The sequence below is a fragment of the Eublepharis macularius genome, chromosome 1, assembly GCF_028583425.1.
Source record: "Eublepharis macularius isolate TG4126 chromosome 1, MPM_Emac_v1.0, whole genome shotgun sequence".
Taxonomy (NCBI): Eukaryota; Metazoa; Chordata; class Lepidosauria; order Squamata; family Eublepharidae; genus Eublepharis; species Eublepharis macularius.
In genome coordinates this window covers 202,605,260-202,624,319 of record NC_072790.1, presented here as the reverse complement: position 1 = coordinate 202,624,319, position 19,060 = coordinate 202,605,260, and the positions used below count along the sequence as shown (strand labels likewise).

The following is a 19,060-nucleotide window of genomic DNA, read 5'->3' as shown; positions in this document are numbered from 1 at the left end:
GGCTGTACTAAGTGTGTCTGTTTTGTTTCCAGGTAGCCGAGCCTATGTTCTCTTGTCCCTGAGCCAGCAGGATGGCATTGAACAGCATATGGATTTTGATAGTCGCTATACTCTCTTGGAACTCTTTGCAGAAACAACATCCTCTGAAGAACACTGCATGTCCTTTGAAGGGATTCATCTTCCTCAGGTATCAATTGACTTGGTTAGCTGTGATGTGGCCGTGAAAGGGGAAGAAGTCTCTTGGGAAGAAATTAGATTCTACAATTTACATCTCTGAGAAGCAGATGAGATATGGGTTGGCTAACTTAAAGGTTGATGTTAAAAAGGAGAACACGAACTAGGATTACCTACAGCCCTGTCTTATTTGAAAAATGTCTGAAACAGGGATTATGATAGGCATTGGAAATTTGAAAAATAAGATGAATTCTAATGTCTGTCTACAGATATTAACTAGAAGTCAAAGTTACTTTCTTGCAGTTTGTGTGATGTGCTGTTTCTTTTTCAGATTCCAGGAAAGCTACTGTTTTCTTTGGTGAAACGCTACCTGTGCGTCACCTCCCTTATGGACAAGCTCAACAGTACCACAGAACTGGGAGGGGAGCGCCAAGACTGTGCAGCGCTTAGTGCAAACTTTGGGGAAAAGAGCCGTGTGCAACGAGAGTTTGATTTCAGCATGGCCATGGCTAACCTCATCTCAGAGCTGGTGCGGGTGATGGGCTGGGATCGTAGCCAAGAGAGGGAGCTTCTGTCCCTGAGGGAGATACAGCCTCGAGTTGTTCGGTCCATCTTCCAACCAAAGGGTCCCACTTGCACTGCCGTTCAGGTGCCTCTGGTAACTCCAAAGCCTTTACCACGGAAGAAACAAGGGAATACGTTCTTGACTTTGTCAGATTTCTCAAACCGCAGCAGCTATGTAGAATATGTGCAGGAGAATCTAAAACCTGGGATGACTGTGCGCATGCTGGAAGACTATGAAGAGATCAATGCTGGAGATGAGGGAGAGTTTCGGCAGAGCAATAGTGGGATGCCTCCCGTGCAGGTATGTGATGTGGAGAAAAGTAGAGTAAGAGAAATTACTAGGAGGCAGAGAGATGGAACTTTCATTTTGACTCCTCTCTTGTTTCATATTTGTTTGATTTAATGGTCAGCTGGGATTTGGACCTTACATAATTGACTTTTAAAGTTTTTGATTCCAGAAGTTTGAAGTGTAGTACCTTGACTTTTTTTTAAATCACTTGCATGATGTCTGCAGGCCTGTAGGGTATCTGCAGACTGTTGCTTTAGGGTGACCCACCAGATTGACCCTTCAGATGTAATAGAAGAATAGTTAGTTTAGCAGTAGGTTGCTGCAATAATGATAATTGTGCAATTTTTTCACTTTGTATCATTTTTATTAAAAAAATGTTCCTTTCCCCGTCATTTCATTGGAAAGTTCATTCCCAGCTGGAGGTGATGAGAAATTATGTTTTAGACATATTGAGGAAATTAAAAACCAGCAAGTCTCCGTGTCCTGATGGCATATACCCGAGAGTTCTTAGGGAACTCAAATGTGAAAATGTTGATCTACTAACTGATATATGCAACTTGCCACTCAAATCAGCTGCTGTACCAGAAGACTGGAGAGTAGCAAATGTTACAGTGATTTTTAAAAAGAGTTCCAGAACGGAACCAGGTTAGCCTAATGTCTGTCCCTGGCAAATTAATAGAAACCATAATCAAAGATAGAATTATTGGGTGCATAGAAGAACAAAGCCTGCTGAGGTAAAATCAATATAGTTTCTGCAAAGGTAAGTCCTATCTCACCAACCTTTTGGAGTTTTTTGAGAAAGTGAACAAAGATGTAGATAACATTGACCCAGTAGACATTATGTACTGGAACTTTCAAAAGGCTTTTGACAATTTACCTCATCAAACACTTCTGAGTAGGCTTAGCAGTCATGGTATAAAAGGACAGATCCTCTTATGGAATAAAAATTGATTAAATGATAGGAAGGAAAGAATAGGAATAAATGGGCAGTTCTTGCCATGGAGGAAAGTGAGGTCCCGAAAGGATTGGTATTTGGGTCAGTGCTATTTAATTGGTTCGTAAATGATCTGGAACTGGTGATGAGCTGTGTCGTGGCCAGGTTTGCAGATGACATGAAATTGTTCAGGATGGGGAAAACTCAGGCCAATTAGGAGTGTGCGTAATGAAAAAAACGAGCTGAAAATACACACAGAAATTGCCAGTTTGGCTTGTTAAAGCAGCTTCTGGAACACTTAACCAAATCCAGGAAATGAGATAGTAATGACCTGCCCCCCACCAAAACATTTGGTGTTTCATTCCTTACCGCACAGAGGCTGCACATGCAGGCCAGGCAGTGGGGTGGATTGTCTGGCAGCTTCTTGTTTTCCTTAACAGCAAGTCTGTCTACACTCATCATGCAACCAGTTGGCTCCAAAGGGGAAAGATTGGACCCTTAGCATTAACTCCACTGCTGGGAAGGAGATGTGCGTGACTTGCATGAGCGCATTTTTCCTTCAGTACATGCTGGGCAATGGCGTTGTCATTCAGTGGCTCATCGGGATTGTTTGCTTTGCACTGAGGAGGGGAGCAGCAGATGGCATGGTGGTGTTGGCACCAGTGTCACCATTGTCATCCCTTTCTGTGCGATTTTACACACAATGCAGGAAAAAACTAGCCCGGCAACATAAATGTGGGCGTGCACATATGAGTTTGAGAGGGGACGGGTCTTCTTCAGCCTCTGAGCCCTCAACTGCCCAAAAGATTCATGTTATGCAGATTAGGGTGAAAACTGGAAAGAAAAAAGCAATTAAGAGAGAGCCACACCGAGGAGGTCCCAGACACATGGAGCTGGTTGATGCCTATTCAGTGGCCTTTTGCTGCTGCTGTCCTTCGCTTAGGTGTCATGGTGCCAGGGCCGCCAGAAAGCCTTCTGGCTTTTGGGGCTTTTCTGGTTGAAACTGTTTAACCCAGTGTTAAATGATGGGGAGGTGGCAGTGTGTATTGCACACTTGCACATACACTCCCCACCCCCAAGTCTTTCCAGATCAATATTCCACATGGAAGGACCAATCTGTTCAGTTTTTTGGGGGGGGGGCACAGCAGTGGGACTTTCTTCTTCAGCTGTTTGAGTCATTGTTTCTTCTTCATTCTCATTCAACTCTGGATTAACAGTTTTAGTCAAAAAGGGAGACTGGTAGTCAGCAACCTGTCCAGTCTCCCATTTTTACTAGGAAAAAAAGAGGACCATCATTCTGTTTCCCATCTCGTGAAGGAAAAATGAACATCCGGCTCTCCCTTTCTGTGCTGTTTTACGCACAGTGCACGGACAGACTGGCAGCTGGCGAGTTTAAACAGGGAATCCCGGGCCGCTGCAAAGCAAATTAGGGTGAGGAGGATTTGCCCATCTCTCTTCATGGAAACAAAACTACAAGGCACAGGGAACCATGGCATAACAGCAGGACTTAGACATAATGCTTTATTGGTTTTGTCACTAAGAAGGCAATTTTTAAATTTTTTTGCTGCACTGTACTCCTTGGCAATGGGACATTTTCCTGCTTACGTACCATTGGCATGCCATGATAATGCCACTTTGCCAGTAAGTTTCCCACCATTGTGCGTGCCCACGAACACTTGCCTTCTTTAGAATCCACCGTTGTGTGAGTTTTCATGTGCTTGAGGAGAAACTTACTGGACCGATGGGTTTTTGAACAATGCAGGTTTTGGTTAAGCGCAAATAAAGCCACGTTTCCAACTCCCCCCTTGAAAAAAAAATGTGTGTATGCATCTGCAGCTGCCCAAGTCGTCTTGACATGTGCCTTCCCCAAGTGTTCCTCGATGTCCATAAACATGGAACCCCATTGTTGCATGCTCTCTCAAACTCAGTAGATCAATGGCTTAGAGGGAGGACTGTTTTTCTTAACTAAAACCTCAGTATTCAGGTTTAATGGCAGTGTTGGCACTTTGAAATAAGTTGGTTTTGTGTTGCAGTTTGGGCACTCGGGCTCAAAAAGGTTCGCCATCACTGCCCTACAGGGTGGGGATTCCTAGAGATAGGGAACAGGGCAGGGCAATGCATCTGGCACTTTTGATTAACTGAGAATCTTCATTCCACATGAGTTCCCAATAACAAACCTATTGCTGAAAGCACATACATGCTAATTTTGTAGCCGGCAGTTGGTGTATGTGTTTTATACTCTCTCTCACACACGTGTGCGTACCAGAGTACAGCTACTCAGATGAGAACTAGCCTTCAATCTCCCCCCATCCCCCCGGGTCTAATGTTGCAGGCAGGGGATGCAACAGCAGCAGTTTCATTTTTGTTTTTAAAAGTAGACATGCCCCTAAAAATAATAATTGACAATTTGAGCAGTATGCTAAAGCGGGAGTAACCAACACCTGGCGCAGGTGCAAACAGAGCACGCCAGACCTTTCTGTTTGGCACAGTGGCCTCCTTGTTCCACTCCAGAAGTAGGGATGCAGTTGAGTCAGGCCAGACCAGAGCTTGCTTCTTGGGACTGGGGGTGGGGGACCTAAAGCAGTAATGTCATCAACTGGGGCACCTCCCAGTAAGTGGTTGGTGCAGTACTGCACAGGTGCAAATAGATATTGCTGCTCAGTAGACTCAGTCTGTGAAACAGGTGGAGGGGGCTGCCAGCCACACATGTGGGGCCCCCAACTCTCTGAAGAGCAGAAGCCATTGCTGCCACTGTGGCCCCCTCCCCTCAAGCGGAGCTGCCTCTGGGGCCAGGCCAACCCTCATTCCCCACCCCTTTTGTTTGCCAGCACACCATCACCACCGGTGGAGGTTGCATTTCATTCTTCATTCAGACCAAAAATGGTTGCCTTGCCGACCCCTGCAATGAAGGAACATTGTAGTACAGCTTCAGAAGGGGACAGTTTCTCCTGCTAGTAAGCCCCAAAAGCTATACGAGCAGGAAAGAATCCATAGCCCCAATCCTAGCTCCAGATTATTATTTTGCTACCCTGATCATACAAGTGGATTCCCATGACATTCACATTCTGTAACAATACTCAGTTTCTGGATAGTGAATTCAAGTGTTCAAAAAACTGGAACTGGTGGTGAGCAGCGCAATGGCCAAATCTGCAGATGACACAAAACTATTCAGGATGGAGAAAAACCAAGGCTAATTGTGAAGAGTGTCAGGAGAGGGCAGCGACGAGCCAAAGGAAGATCAATGTAGGCCAAGTGCAAAGTGATGCACACCGGAACCCAAAAAAATCCCAGCTTCAAGTATATTCTAATGGGGTCTGAACTTGCTGAGACTGAGAGGAAAAGAGACCTCAGGGTCAGAGCAGACAGCTCAATAAAAGGATCGACGCAGTGAGCTGCAGTAGTGAAAAAGGCAAGCTCTATGATGCAGAATATTAGAAAAGGGATTGAAAATAAACGGCCAATATTTTACACCCACCTAATCTCATGGAAATAAAAAAAACCAAACAGATCAGATCTGAGTTGGTGGTGCCCCAGCTGGAACAAACAGTAATGGAACGAAGTTATTCCAAACCCACCTTCACCCCATGGAACCGAAACTGAAATGGATGTTTTCTTGGTGCATACCCCTAAAGCCAACTGTGCAGAGTTCTAGCAGGATCTCCACAAATTGGGTAAATGGGAAACAGTGTGGCAAATGAAGTTCAGTGTAGGCAAGTTATAAGATAATTAAAATTGGACCACTGAACTTACTGTGCCTAAGAGGGAAAGAAATTTTGGCGTCATAATGGATTGCGCAATGGAAATGGCAACTCATCAGTGCCCCAGCAGTAAAAAGGGCAAACTATATGCTGGGGAATGTTAGGTAAGGGATTGAAAAACAAAACAGCCAGTGTTATAATGCCCCTATATAGATCTATGGTGCGGCATCATTTGGAATATTGTGTACAGTTCTCATCACTGTATCATGAAAAGGATATTGAAGAGCTGGAAAACGTACAAGAGAAGCAACCAAGATGATTAAAGGGTTGGAGCACCTTCCCTATGAGTAAAGGCTAAAGAGTCTGGGATTTGTTGGTTTAGAAAAGAGATGACCAAAGGAGGTCCTAGGAGAAGTTTATAAAGTTATGTATGGCGAAGAGAGAGCAGACAGAGAGACATGTTCTTCCTTTATCAATGTACTGGAACTTAAGGGCATCCAATGAAGTTGATGGGTATCAGATTCAGGACTAACAAAAGGAAATACATCAAGGGATTAAAATATAGACACTGCAAGAGGTTATGTAATGGCCATAGGAATAGACAGCATTAAAGGGGGATTAAACAGATTGTAGAGGATAGGCCTGTTAGTGGCTGTTAGCCATGATAACTAAAGGGAACCTCCATGTAAACTTCTGACTACCAATATCAGGAGGCAACTTCAGGGGAAGGCCCTAGCTTCTATGTGATGTTGTTGGTCCTCCAGAGTAACTGATTGGCTTCTGTGTGGGACAGGAAGTTGGACTAGAGGGAAGACTTGTGTGATGCAACGGAGTACTTATATTTTTTTCTATCCAGCTGGGATAACATGTTCAAAGATTGTTTCCCTCACACATCAGATCCTGCCTGCCAAATTTTCAAAGGAGTGGTCCCCATTTTATATGGGGAGGGGGCATTTGAGGAACCCTAAGAAAACAGGTAGTATTGCAGAGCAGGTTCAAATAATATAAATAAACGACAAACCATTGGGCACCACATTTAGTAGGAACTTGGTACCATCTTTGGGTGAGGAGGCAGCAGGCAGAGCCTTTACCTTCTCTTTGCTTTGTGTATTTCATGGCTTCAGGGCTGCACAAGGATTTTAAACAGACTATTCTTGCTCTTTTCCCTTGATCTGCCAGTAGCCCTGGTAAGGAAGAAGGCCTGTCTTTTTCCCATATGGGGGTTATAAATTAAGTAAGATGAGCCATTTCTATCCAGGAAACAAAAGGGAGAAGTTAAGAAAAAAACATCCTGCCCATCACCTTGGCCCTTATCCAACCCTCTCTCCAGCATCTTTTTCAAAAAGATCTCGTTTAGTTGAGCTGTCAGTGGCTGCTTAAAGGATGGTATTACACCTGTAGTTCCGTGATCTTTCTAAGCATTTTACTGGAATACAGGTGCTGGGGCTGCAGTCTTAAGGGGAGGAGACTATGTGGGAGGCTGATGGAGAAGTGTTTTGTGACCTTTTTTCTGTCATTTTTTATGAATGCCACTGTGAAGCTATTTTTACTATTGCTGGGGAAAATGTTCTTACCAACCCACTCTGTCTCTATTTCCTCAATGTGGATTTTTGTAACAACGTTAATGAAAATGTCTATTTTTTTCTCAGGACTGGAAATCTGCTACTTCCTAAGCAACTTGTTTCATTGTCCAGTTGTCTTACTCGTCCACTGTTATGATGCCTTGTGCCTTCCCTTCCTTCCTTGTCCTCCATCTGTTGCCTCCCACATGAAATATAGGTTCTGACCTCCCCTGGGACAAACACCCGTCCTTTTCACTCAATCTTTGAAAAAGACTCATCACTAAACTGTGCTTTCCTTTGGCTGTTACTGTCCCTTCCGTTATTTCTCTTGCCATTTTGTTCCTGCTTTGTAGAAAAACAAGCCTCCTGTTGATGTACAGCTCTAGTTAATTAGTTAGTGCCCTGCAAGGTTGCTGCTTGGGTCTAGCATGACAGTCACTGTGTTCTACTTTTCACTGTTAAAGCTCTCTTATTATTAGCTAATACTGAATTACTGGCTTGTCTTTGTTACTAGGGAAATGGAAATACAATCTTGGGTGAAGGCTACTAGAAATGTAAAAATAGCAAGTTCAAAATGATTTATTAAATTTCTAGTAGAGTTTGCATGTAATTGTGGAAATAGTGTTTGCAAAGATGGAATGTGGACAACCCCATTCTCCAAAACTGGCTGGAGAAACTTACTATTGTCATAAATTGGGCATGAATTATAATATTTTAATGACATTTTTATGGATACTGTGAAATTGTTTGTTTTTAAATGATGTGATCTGCCCTGTGGGGAAGACAGAAGAGTAGTTTAATAAAATAAATACATAAATAATTGAAGTAAACACAGCTTATAATAGCACCATGTCCCAAGAATTTCAACCATACATTTAATGCTTTGACATCTGGCTGACTGCTGTCAGAAGTGATGTGAATTGGATAGGGATTGGTGTGATCCACCAAAGCAATTCTGATGTTCTGTAGAAGCCAATTAACTTATGCATTATAAGGACTCAGCCCCACTATATTGAACAAGTGAGGCAAGAAATGGAATGCGGGCCTTGCGTATACATCCAGGTGGCCACCAAAGCAGTCCCTCCCTCCACTGACAGATTGTGCTTGTAAATCTCTTGCAGGAATTGTTTATGCATACAGAGAACTGAGCAGTGCTACTTAGCATTGTCCTTTGACAGAAGAAAAGCATGGTTTAACAAGCACAGTGCAAAAGTTTTGAAGGGCATAGCTTTTAAAGCTGTGCTGAATGTTTACCTCCACATTTTTAGGGGTATGTGTGAGAATAAGTGGAAAAACGATTTCCAGACCACTCTCTTCTTTTTTGAGCTTTTTGTTTGCGTTCATTTTTGCAGCTGCTTTTTCTCCCTGCAGATTTGACACCTTTTATTTTTAAATTGACTTTTGTCTGAGGTAATCCTAGCCAGTTGCAGATTGTCGAGGCTGTCTGGCATCATCACATTAGCTTGGTACACATAATGTATTTGTGAACTTGGCCACCATGTACAGAGAGGTATTGGAGTTCATGGCTGACTGTTTTGGCTCAAACCCAATGTACATGCATGCACAACATGTGGGCAAAATGCTTATGTGCGTATGAATGAATGTGCATAGATTTCATCCTTATGATTGGCAACATTAGAAAAGCAGCATTCCTGAGCACGGGTACAGACCTCATGTGCTGGACTTTTTCACATGCCTGTGGGCCTAGCATATTTGCAAGCAGGGCTGAAGTTGGTGCATTTGCTCCCTTAGCCCTTCTACACTGAATGGCCCTGTACACTGGTATGTTGTACGTACAGGACTGTGTCACACAGCTAAATCAGACTAAGGTCAGTGCTACTTGCCCTGAATAGGTAACCATTTTTTCTGTGGTTTTTCAATGTCCAAAGAAGTAGTATTTCTGTGCGTGTTTCTTGGAAGGGGCAGTGGGCAAAATTCTTTGTCAGAGACACTCACCCTGTTTCAGCTGACCTGTACTTGCTTTTTCCCCCCAAACAAGCTGATCTACAATGAACATGGAGTTCATTGCTCCATTTGGATCTGGTATTTGTTCGTGCTTGTGTCTCTTGTTCAGTGATATGTTTTTACCAGTTTGTACAGGTCTCATTATATTCCAATATACTGTGTTTATGGCAGAACTTTTTTTGTCTTCCCTTAGCCTCTATGTCTTGCCTCATAGTTTTAGTTAAATATTGTGCATTCACTATTTTTGCTTCCCAACACTACAAAGCTAATGTCCTCAGTTAGCCTTTAGGAATGATTTCCCCAGTCAGGCTAATGTGTTCTAGCTAAGATTCCTGCTTATGGCTAGAAAACGTTTTAAATTGGAATGTGCTAGAAAGCATTTTTCATTCAGGGCTGAAATAATAACTCAGATTCTTGAAGGCAACCTCAAGTTTTTTTGCAAGCCACTGTCAGCATTTTAGTATCAGTGTTGCACAGGACTGTTTCAAATTTTCAAAATCCCAGTGCCAGTATCAGATTTGTAGGAGACAGGACACGGGGGATTTTTTCCAATTCCAAGTCTGCGTATTATTTTAAAAAAATATTCTAGCTAAAATAGTCATGTTTTGCAATGATGGTTAGGAAGCCCTAAGTCCCCTGTGCAAGCACCAAGTCATTACTGACCCATGGGGGGACGTCACATCACGACATTTTCTTGGCAGACTTGTTATGGGGTGGTTTGCCATTGCCTTCCCCAGTCATCTACACTTTACCCCCAGAAAACTGGGTACTCATTTTACCGACCTCGGAAGCATGAAGGTTGAGTCAACTTTGAGCCGGCTACCTGAACCCGGCTTCTGCCAGTATCGAACTCAGGTCCTGAGCATGAGCAGAGCTTGGACTGTAGATGTGTTTTGGTAAAGAAAAAAGGACCGTAGGTGCCAGACAAACTTTTTAAATTTTTTTTTAACTTTTATTTAATACAACCGAATAACCACAACAATAACTTGAACAACAAATACAGGGAATGATATAACAATTATACAAAATTATTGATTACAATAAAAGAAAAGGAAGAGAGAAAATAAAACATTTCAATCAAATGCTTACTATAGTCAATAAATGTTAAGTATAAGTAGCTTTCACCAAGTGTCGAAGTGACTTATTCCATTTGTGGTACTAAATTTTCAAAATATCCTGATATAAATTGTTAGGAGGAAGTGTTTCAGTTTTATCAACATAATCCAAAAAAGACCACTATTTTTCATATTAATTGCTTGTAGTAGAATTAGCAGATAGACTCTCAGTTATTTTATCAATTATCAGCTGGTCCCATACTTTTGTATACCAATGATTCAATGTTGGTGGGGACTGGTTTTTCCAGAAAAAAGCAATAGACGATTTTGCTATAGCAAGCAAGTTATTTATTAAGTCACATTGCGAGACTGGTATATTTGTGTTTTGCCAGAGGTTTAAGAATATTAGTTGAGGTTTGAGAGGTACGTCATAGTTTGTTATTAATTTTATTTGCTTTAGTATTTCCTCCCAGAATGTTTTAATTTTAGGGCACTGCCACCATAGGTGAGCAAACATACCGATATTTCCACATTTCTTCCAACACATGGGTGAATAAGTTGAGGTGATAACCGAAAGTTTTTTAGGGGTTAGGTACCAACGTGTTAATATTTTAAACGATTGGAGTTTTATGTTTATTGCTTTGGAGATTAAAGTAGAAGATGACCAAATTTCTTTCCAATGGTTTTGGGATATTGGTATGTCACAGTCCAGTTGCCATTTTGTTTGATAGGCGTACTGTTTTGGTTTATGCATATGTATAATGGTTTTGTAGACTTTTGAAATCAGTCGTTTTTTATGATGAGTATTCATGTCTATGAGGTCTTCAAAGCTTGTTTTGGGTGTTGATATTATATCTTTTAAATGTATTTTATTGGTCATATTGACCAATTGTAGGTATTGGAACCAGGGGATAGTAGTATCTAATTTCTCTTCTAAAATACTTTTTGGTAATAGGCCCAAACGGGAAGATATGTCTGAGAGATTTATATCCTTCAAAAAAATCCATTGCTTGCAGTTTAATAGGCTGCAGCCTGGTGGAAACCATTCTTGAAAAAGAATAGCTGAATATCATGATAGTGGTGGGAGTAGTTTGGTTTTGTAGTAATCCCATAGTTTCATCAAATTTGCCCAGAGTAAGTTGTTATCAGTTTGTGTTGGTCTAAGGCGATTAGTGCTCCAGAGAATTTCTTGAATTGATAAAGGGGAGTATAGTGACTCTGATATTTGTTACCAAATTGTATCTTCCTTAGAGTTTAGTATTTGTAAAATAATAGAAAGATGGACTGAATGTGCGTATAGTTCTAGGTCTGGGTATTTGAAGCCTCCATTTTTGGGGCTCTGTCGTAGTATATGAAATGCAATGGTTCCATAAAAAATTATTAAAGATTGTTTGCCATTGTTTCATTAATTTGTGTGGTATAGATATAGGAATGGTTCGAAACAAAAATAACATTTTGGGAAGCAGGAAAGATTTAATCAGATGAAATCTTGAATACCAGCTATGTTATTGTTTGTTCCATGTCAAGATTAATTTCTTTATTTCTTGCATTGTTTGTATGTGGTTGAATTTCAATAAGTGATCCAGATTAGTTGGTATGTTAGTACCCAAATAGGGGAGATATTTGTTAGTCCATTGGAATTTAAATTTTGAGGAAAGTTTAGTTTTATGTGCTTGTGAAAGATTGATTGGCATTAACAGTGACTTTTGTATATTGATTTTCAAGCCTGAAATTTGTGAAAATGTGTCAAGGATTGTTTGTAACTGTTGTAATGATGTGTCTGGTTGTGTAATATAAAGAAGCATGCCGTCTGCAAACATGCTCATTTTAATCGATTTCGATGCAATTTTAACGCCATGAATTTTTAAGACATTCCGTATTTCATTTGCTAAGGGTTCCAGTGCTATTGTGAATAAGAGTGGTGATAGTGGGCAGCCCTGTCTGGTTCCCCTCATGAGGTTTATTTCTGGAGATGATATATTATTAACCTGCACTTTGGCTTTGGCTTGTGAGTATATCGTTTGGAGGGCTTGACAGAATTTGGGACCAAAATTCATGTATTGTAATAGTGAGCGTAGATACATTGTTTCGAGTGTATCGAAGGCTTTTTCTATATCTAGCGAAGCCAATATTAATTCTGAGTCATAATGTTTGTAAGTGGAGAGAATGTGTAAAGTTTTGTGAATGTTGTGTGTTATATCCCTTCCAGGTATAAATCCGGTCTGATCCGGATGAATGTAGTCTTTTATAATTGAGTTGAGTCTTTGGGTCATGACAGAAGTAAAAATTTTGTAGTCTTGATTGAGTAACGAGATGGGGCGGTATGAGGCTGAATTAAGATGATTTCTACCTTGTTTTGGTATGACTATTATGTTTGCTTCCTTCCAAGTATGAGGTTGGTTACCAGTGTTTAATAGATGATTACATGCTTCAGTTAGTGGTTGTGTTAAGGCTATGATGAATTTCTTATAGAATTCTGAGGGAAAGCCGTCAGGGCCGGCTGATTTATTATTCTTCAAACCTTTAATTGTTGATTGTATTTCTGTGGGAGATATTGGGTTATTTAGTAGCTGTCGATGTTCCTCTTTTAATTGTTTGATGTGTTTTGAGTTAGCTAAAAATGCATTAATTTCTTTTATAGGGGGATTAGACGAGGTATATAATTTAGTATAGAATTCCTTAAAACAATGTAGAATATCTGTCGTTTTGTGCAAAATATTTCCTTTTTTGTCTTGAATTGCCTTAATAAGTTTTGACGCTTTCTTTTCTTTTACTTTCCATGCCAAAAGTTTTAATTGCTTGGGTGACTGGAACCAAAAATTTTGTTTTAAATATAGTAGATTCTTTTGAATATGGCTAGTGTCTATGGTCTCCAGTAATTTGCATTCATGTAGTAGTTTACGATATACCTTGTTACTTCCTGTTTCCTTATGTTGCTTTTCTAATAAAGAGATACTGTCCAAAATTGATTTTTTTTGTAGTTGTTTCATTTTATTTGTGTGGGCCGAAATTGATATTATTTGTCCTCTCAGGACTGCCTTAAGGGCGTCCCACCTAACATGAGGGGATATCTCTGGTGATTTATTGTTTTGCAAATAGTCATGTATAGATTTTTCAGTTTCTTTAGTAGCGAGTTCTTTTTGTAAAAGGGATTTATTAAAGGTCCAGTGTCTTTCAGGAACTCTTTGAGAATTCAAAGATAATAAACATGAGACCCAGGCATGATCTGAGTTAATAATATTACCAATTTGTGAATTAATTGTGTTGTTTTTTATATTTTCTGTTGTTAAAATATAGTCAATTCTGGTGTAGGTTTTGTGTCTAGATGAAAAATATGTAAAACCTTTTTCATCGGGTGCATCGTTTGCCAAATATCCGTTAGTAAATATTTTTTTAACATAGATGGTAATTCTGAATCTTGTTTTTTCTTGCTATTTGGGTATTTGTAGTGCGATTTATCCAAATTATAATTGCTGATATAATTGAGGTCTCCCCTGATAATCATTTCTCCCACATGAAAGTCACATAATTTAGAGAAGGTTTCTTCTAAAAATTCTACCTGATTCAAGTTTGGGGCATAAATTGAGCCTATAGTTATTGGTTGATTGTCTATTGTTCCTTTTATAAATACGAATCTTCCCATAGGGTCTGTTAGTGTAGATTTATGTTGGTAGTTGATTGTTTTGGATATTATCATCGAAACACCACGTGATTTTGATGAACCTTTGGCATTAAATTGTTGTTGTATCCATTTTGCCTTCAAGACTGTGTTGTTGGGAGAGTGAAAGTGAGTTTCTTGAAGGAGGGCTATGTCAACTTTCTGTTGTTGCAAGACGTTCAGAATTTTCCTCCGCTTGATATTATTATTGAGTCCTCTAACATTGTAGGATAAAACATTCATGTTTGTGTGCATGGTGATTGAAATAATTTCAGTTTATAATAAGATATGATTTGTTCTTATAAAGGTGAGTTTCTTATAGTAGATGTTGAGCTATTTTGATTGGTAAATCAAAGGTTATTTCAAAATACTTGAGAAGCTCGAATTGAAATTGTTAATTTCGCTATAATTTTTTTAAATTATTTGTTTATTTTGTTTGTTTTGTTTAAATGTGTAAATAGGCCAATATTAGTAGAGATCTGTTGGAATATTGGAATCTATAAGATGGTAGTTTGGATTAAAAGAAGGTACAACCAGAGTATATGGAAGATGCAACAAGCTATAGTAGCTCACTACAGTATAAAGGAACTGTGTATATAATCAACTGCTGTCCCAATTTATCAGCGTGACGTATTCTATGTCACAAGGTTATAATTCCAATTACTTATTAATACAAAAGCTGTTGCTAATAATATAGTAGGTCATAATTGAAACCGTTTGTTATTATGATAGTAATTACCAGGATACAATATTAATAACCGTTTGTAAAATATATATATATATATATATATATATATATATATATATATATATATATATATATATATATATATATATATATATATATATATATATGTATGTATATATATATGTATGTATATATATATATATGTATGTATATATATATATATGTATGTATGTATGTATGTATGTATGTGTGTATATATATATATATATATATATATATATATATATATATATATATATATATATATATATATATATATATATATATATATATATATATATATATATATATATATATATATATATATATATATATATGTATGTATGTATGTATGTATGTATGTATGTATGTATGTGTGTATGTGTGTATATATATATATATATATATATATATATGTATGTATATATATATGTGTATGTGTATGTGTATGTGTATGTATATGTATATGTATATGTATATGTATATGTATATGTATGTATGTATGTGTGTATATATATATGTATATGTGTGTGTGTGTGTGTGTGTGTGTATGTGTGTGTGTGTGTGTATATGTATATGTATGTATGTATGTATATAAATTTTGAGGTTGTAAATATAGAAAAGAGAAAGAAAAGAGAATATGCAGTTATAAATGATAAATAGCGTAGTTTGCTGTTATAAGCACTTTTAGAAAGAATATAGCTATGTATTGTTCAACAACAGCAATTTTAAAATGCAAGTTTTCAAAATAGGCAATTTCTTTCTCTCAAATCCTAATTTGTTGTATATATATCAATTACTAGTATTATAGTGTTACTTAAACAATAATATGAAGCTCCACACAACTTTTACCCATCAAATGAGTTTGTAAGATGGGTATCACCTTCCCCCTCTTTTAAACTATTAATCTATAAATTAGGAGTATTTAAACCCTCCCCCTTCCCACCCCCTGCCCTCAGTCCCTCCCTTCCCCACCCAAAATAAAAGTTATGAAATATCAGTATTAAAGTTTTAATTCCTAGCCTCCCCTATACCCAACCTTTACCCTCCCACTATTCCCCCTCCCTTCTCTTACCCTTCCCTTCCCTTCTCTCTCTCTTTTTTAAACCCTTTCACTATTAACTAAGGTTCTGCTCTTAAAATAAGCTTAGATAAGGTATAATACTGAAGTAAAATCACTTGTTATTATAACAATTAACAGAGGTAGTTAGCAATTAAAATATATAGATTTAGCTCCTTATAGTTGGTGTGTTAAATGTCACCCACCAACTATTTGGGTACTTCCAAAACCTACCCAAAATTAAAATGGAGCTAACTCAAAATATGATTTGTCTTATTAAATTGTATAAGTATCTAGTTTTGAATTCAGAGGTTAACAAAGGAGATCACAGTCCCCCCTTTCGCAACAGAACCTGGCATAGAATATTAGCAGAAGATGTTGCAGCTAGCATAACATTTGTATTAGTATACAGAAGATTACTTGAGCACATTTGTTTGCATGTTTGTTCTTCAGGTGTTTCTGACAGGGATCTTGCTGCCTTTGCACGGCAAAAATTCCTGTGGCATCTTTCTCTTTTGTGATGTCTTGTCTATGTCCATGTCCATTTCAGCTTCCAGATTAAGATTCAACAAGAGGGATAGTCCTGATTCTGAGTCAGTCGCAATATAATGCTTCCCTTGGTATTGGACAGATAGCTTAGTGTAATTTATCCACCTATATTGGATCTTTGCCTTTTGCAGAGCTTCAGTTGTTGCTTTGAGTTCCTTCCTTTTATTCAAGACGTCTCCAGGAAGATCTGCAAAAACTTGCACTGGTGTGTTATTAAGTAAAAGTGAGCCTTTATTTCTTGCTTCTTGCAATACCATTTTCCGGGTCTTTTGATCAATAAATTCTGCCCAAATGTCTCTTGGTTTTATTCTCCGCTTCTTTGCACCTACACGATATGCTTTAACAATTAAGGGAGCCACGCCCACCTCCAGGGCTAGAGCTTTCATTAACCATGCATTTAACCATACAGCTAAGTTTTCACTCACAGTCAGTGTCTCTTCAATGCCTCTAAAATGGAGGTTCACCTGTCGAGAGTTTATTTCAAGATGCATTATTCTTTCTTGAAGACTAATATTTGCATTCTGTAAGTCGTTTATGTTGCTATGGGCTGATTTGCTGAGTTCCAATGCTTTCTCTGCTTTGCTGTTGGTTGCTTTCAAATCTTGTGTAATTTCATGGAGTTGATCATTTATTGGGCGTAATAATGAGGCTATTTCTCCAAGCATGCTGTTTTGAAGCATTTTTAATTCTGGAGGGAGGTTTATTTCTGGCTGGCAAAAGTTGGCGTTTGTGTCTGTGAGTGTTCCGTCCGCCATTTTGGTGCGTTCTCTGGTTGCCGTTTCTTGAAGAGCTGTTTGGCTCGTTGTTAAGAAGAATTCTTGTAGGTTTTTTTGCTGCTTTGTTCTTTTGTCTTTTATCTGATTCCTGTTTGCCCATAGTTAAGAGGAAAAAGTTGTTGTTATGCTGCTTGTTGCCAGGTTTTCGAGCTAGGTGGGATCGGAGCTCCTCAGAATGCGTCTGACTCCATAGCCGCCGACGCCATGCCCTGGTGCCAGACAAACTTCAAGGGGGAGGACATGCAAAAAGTAATATGCCACCACAGACAAGGCCCTGTCTCTAGTCATCACCCACCTCACCTCTGAAGGTGGGGACACAGGGAGCAGAACTTGAGAGGCAGATGTTAACCAGCAGTCTGGATTGTATGGGAGGAGATGGTCCTTCAGGTACCCTGTCTCCAAGCTCTTTAGGAACCTAAAGTAAGAACCAGCACTTTGAATTGTGCTCAGAAACAGATGGGTAACCAGTCCAGATCTTTTAGCACAGGGGTGATAAAATCCCTGTAGCCAAACCCTGACAGTAGCCTGACCGCCGTATTTCAGACCAATTGAAGTTTGGGGACCATTTTTTAAGGCAGCCCCATGTAGAGTGTATTATAGTTACCTGACTTGGATAAGATTAGAGTATGGATCACTGTAGGGCAGATCATGCTTTTAGGGGAATTGTCATATTTTGGAAACCAGCTGGAGCTGATAAAGAGTGGTTTGTGTCATGGAGGAGACCTGAGCCTCCAATTGTAGGCTGGGATCTAGTAGTACCTCGAAGCTGTGCACCACCTTCTTCAGGGGGAGTATAACCAGAGCAGCGTCTCTATTGACCAATATCACCTTAGACTTTTCTGGAATGATCTTCAGTTTATTGGCCCTCAAATATCCTTCTACTTTTTTCAGGCTCCTTTTCAGGACTTGCACAGTCCTACTTGGCTTAGCTGTTAAGAAGAAATAGTGCTGGGTGTCATCTGTATATTGGTGACACCTAACTCCAAATACCCAGAGGACCTCTCTCAGTGGTTTCATATAGATGTTAAATAGCATGGGGGACAAGCTGGAACCCATGGCATAAATGCCACAGGGCTGAGCAGCAGTCCCCCCAGCACCACTTTCTGGAATTGGTCGATCAAGTAATAGTGGAACCACAGAAGCATGGTACCTCCCATGCCCAAACCCAGTCCGCCTCTCCAGATGGATACCATGGTCAATGGTATTGAATGCTCTTGAGAGGTCCCGGAGAATCAGCAGGGGACATACTCACTCTCATCACTATCCTCTTGAAGATCATCAGTCAAGGTGACCAAGTCCATTTCTGTTCCAAAACTAGAACATCCAGATTGAAATAGGTCTAGATAACCTGTCTCTTCCAAGGCCTCCTGAAGCTGTGTAGCCACCATCTGCTCAAGGACCTTGCCCAAGAATGGAATACTAGCCACTTGGCAGTATTTGTATAGGTCATTTGGGTCCATGGATGACTTCTTCAGGAGGGGTATTTTTCAAAGCAGTTATGTATGACCAGATTTTCTAAATATCACTGCCACAAAAAATACTAGGTGCCATGGCAACCTAAGCACCTGGGATTTGTCAAGCCCTGATGCCTACTCCTGTTAGTTTTCTTATTCTGCATTTTAGTGAAAGCACCCTCACTTCCTGTTATGTGACATGAAAGAGTGGGGCAGGGCAAGCAATAAATTCTAACCATGCCATGTGACTTTCAGGTTTTATGGCAGTCCACAGGCCACACCTACTGGGTACACTGGCACATGGTAGAGATTACTGGCTTTGGAGAGCAGCCAGAAGAAGAGACTGCCCAGGACAAGGCATCCAGTCTAACAGAGAACCTGAAACTACCCACAGGTAAGATTAGAGGCATCTTAGTTCCAGCTCCTGTGTATGCATGTTTATGGTAGTCATCTTAATTTCATATCTTCCTTTCTTTGGAGAGGTGGAAAATTGTTCACTCTTTCTTAATCTTTATGTTGTATTCGCTCATACTTGCTGTTAATCACATACATGGGAACAGGGAATTTCTTTAGGGGAAAAAAGAAACAATAGAAA

The 19,060-nt window shown here is 39.5% G+C and overlaps 1 protein-coding gene across 2 annotated transcripts in view; it reads left to right on the top strand.

Annotated features, from left to right (window-relative positions):
- Positions 1-19,060, top strand: part of LOC129332864 (cullin-9-like) — a 116,170-nt gene that overhangs the window by 40,419 nt on the left and 56,691 nt on the right. For both annotated transcript variants that reach the window (XM_054984173.1, XM_054984165.1), the window contains exons 3-5: positions 33-187; positions 506-1,039; positions 18,721-18,859. In XM_054984173.1, coding sequence (XP_054840148.1) covers positions 33-187; positions 506-1,039; positions 18,721-18,859 — 828 coding nt within the window. The remainder of the gene's footprint in view (positions 1-32; positions 188-505; positions 1,040-18,720; positions 18,860-19,060) is intronic.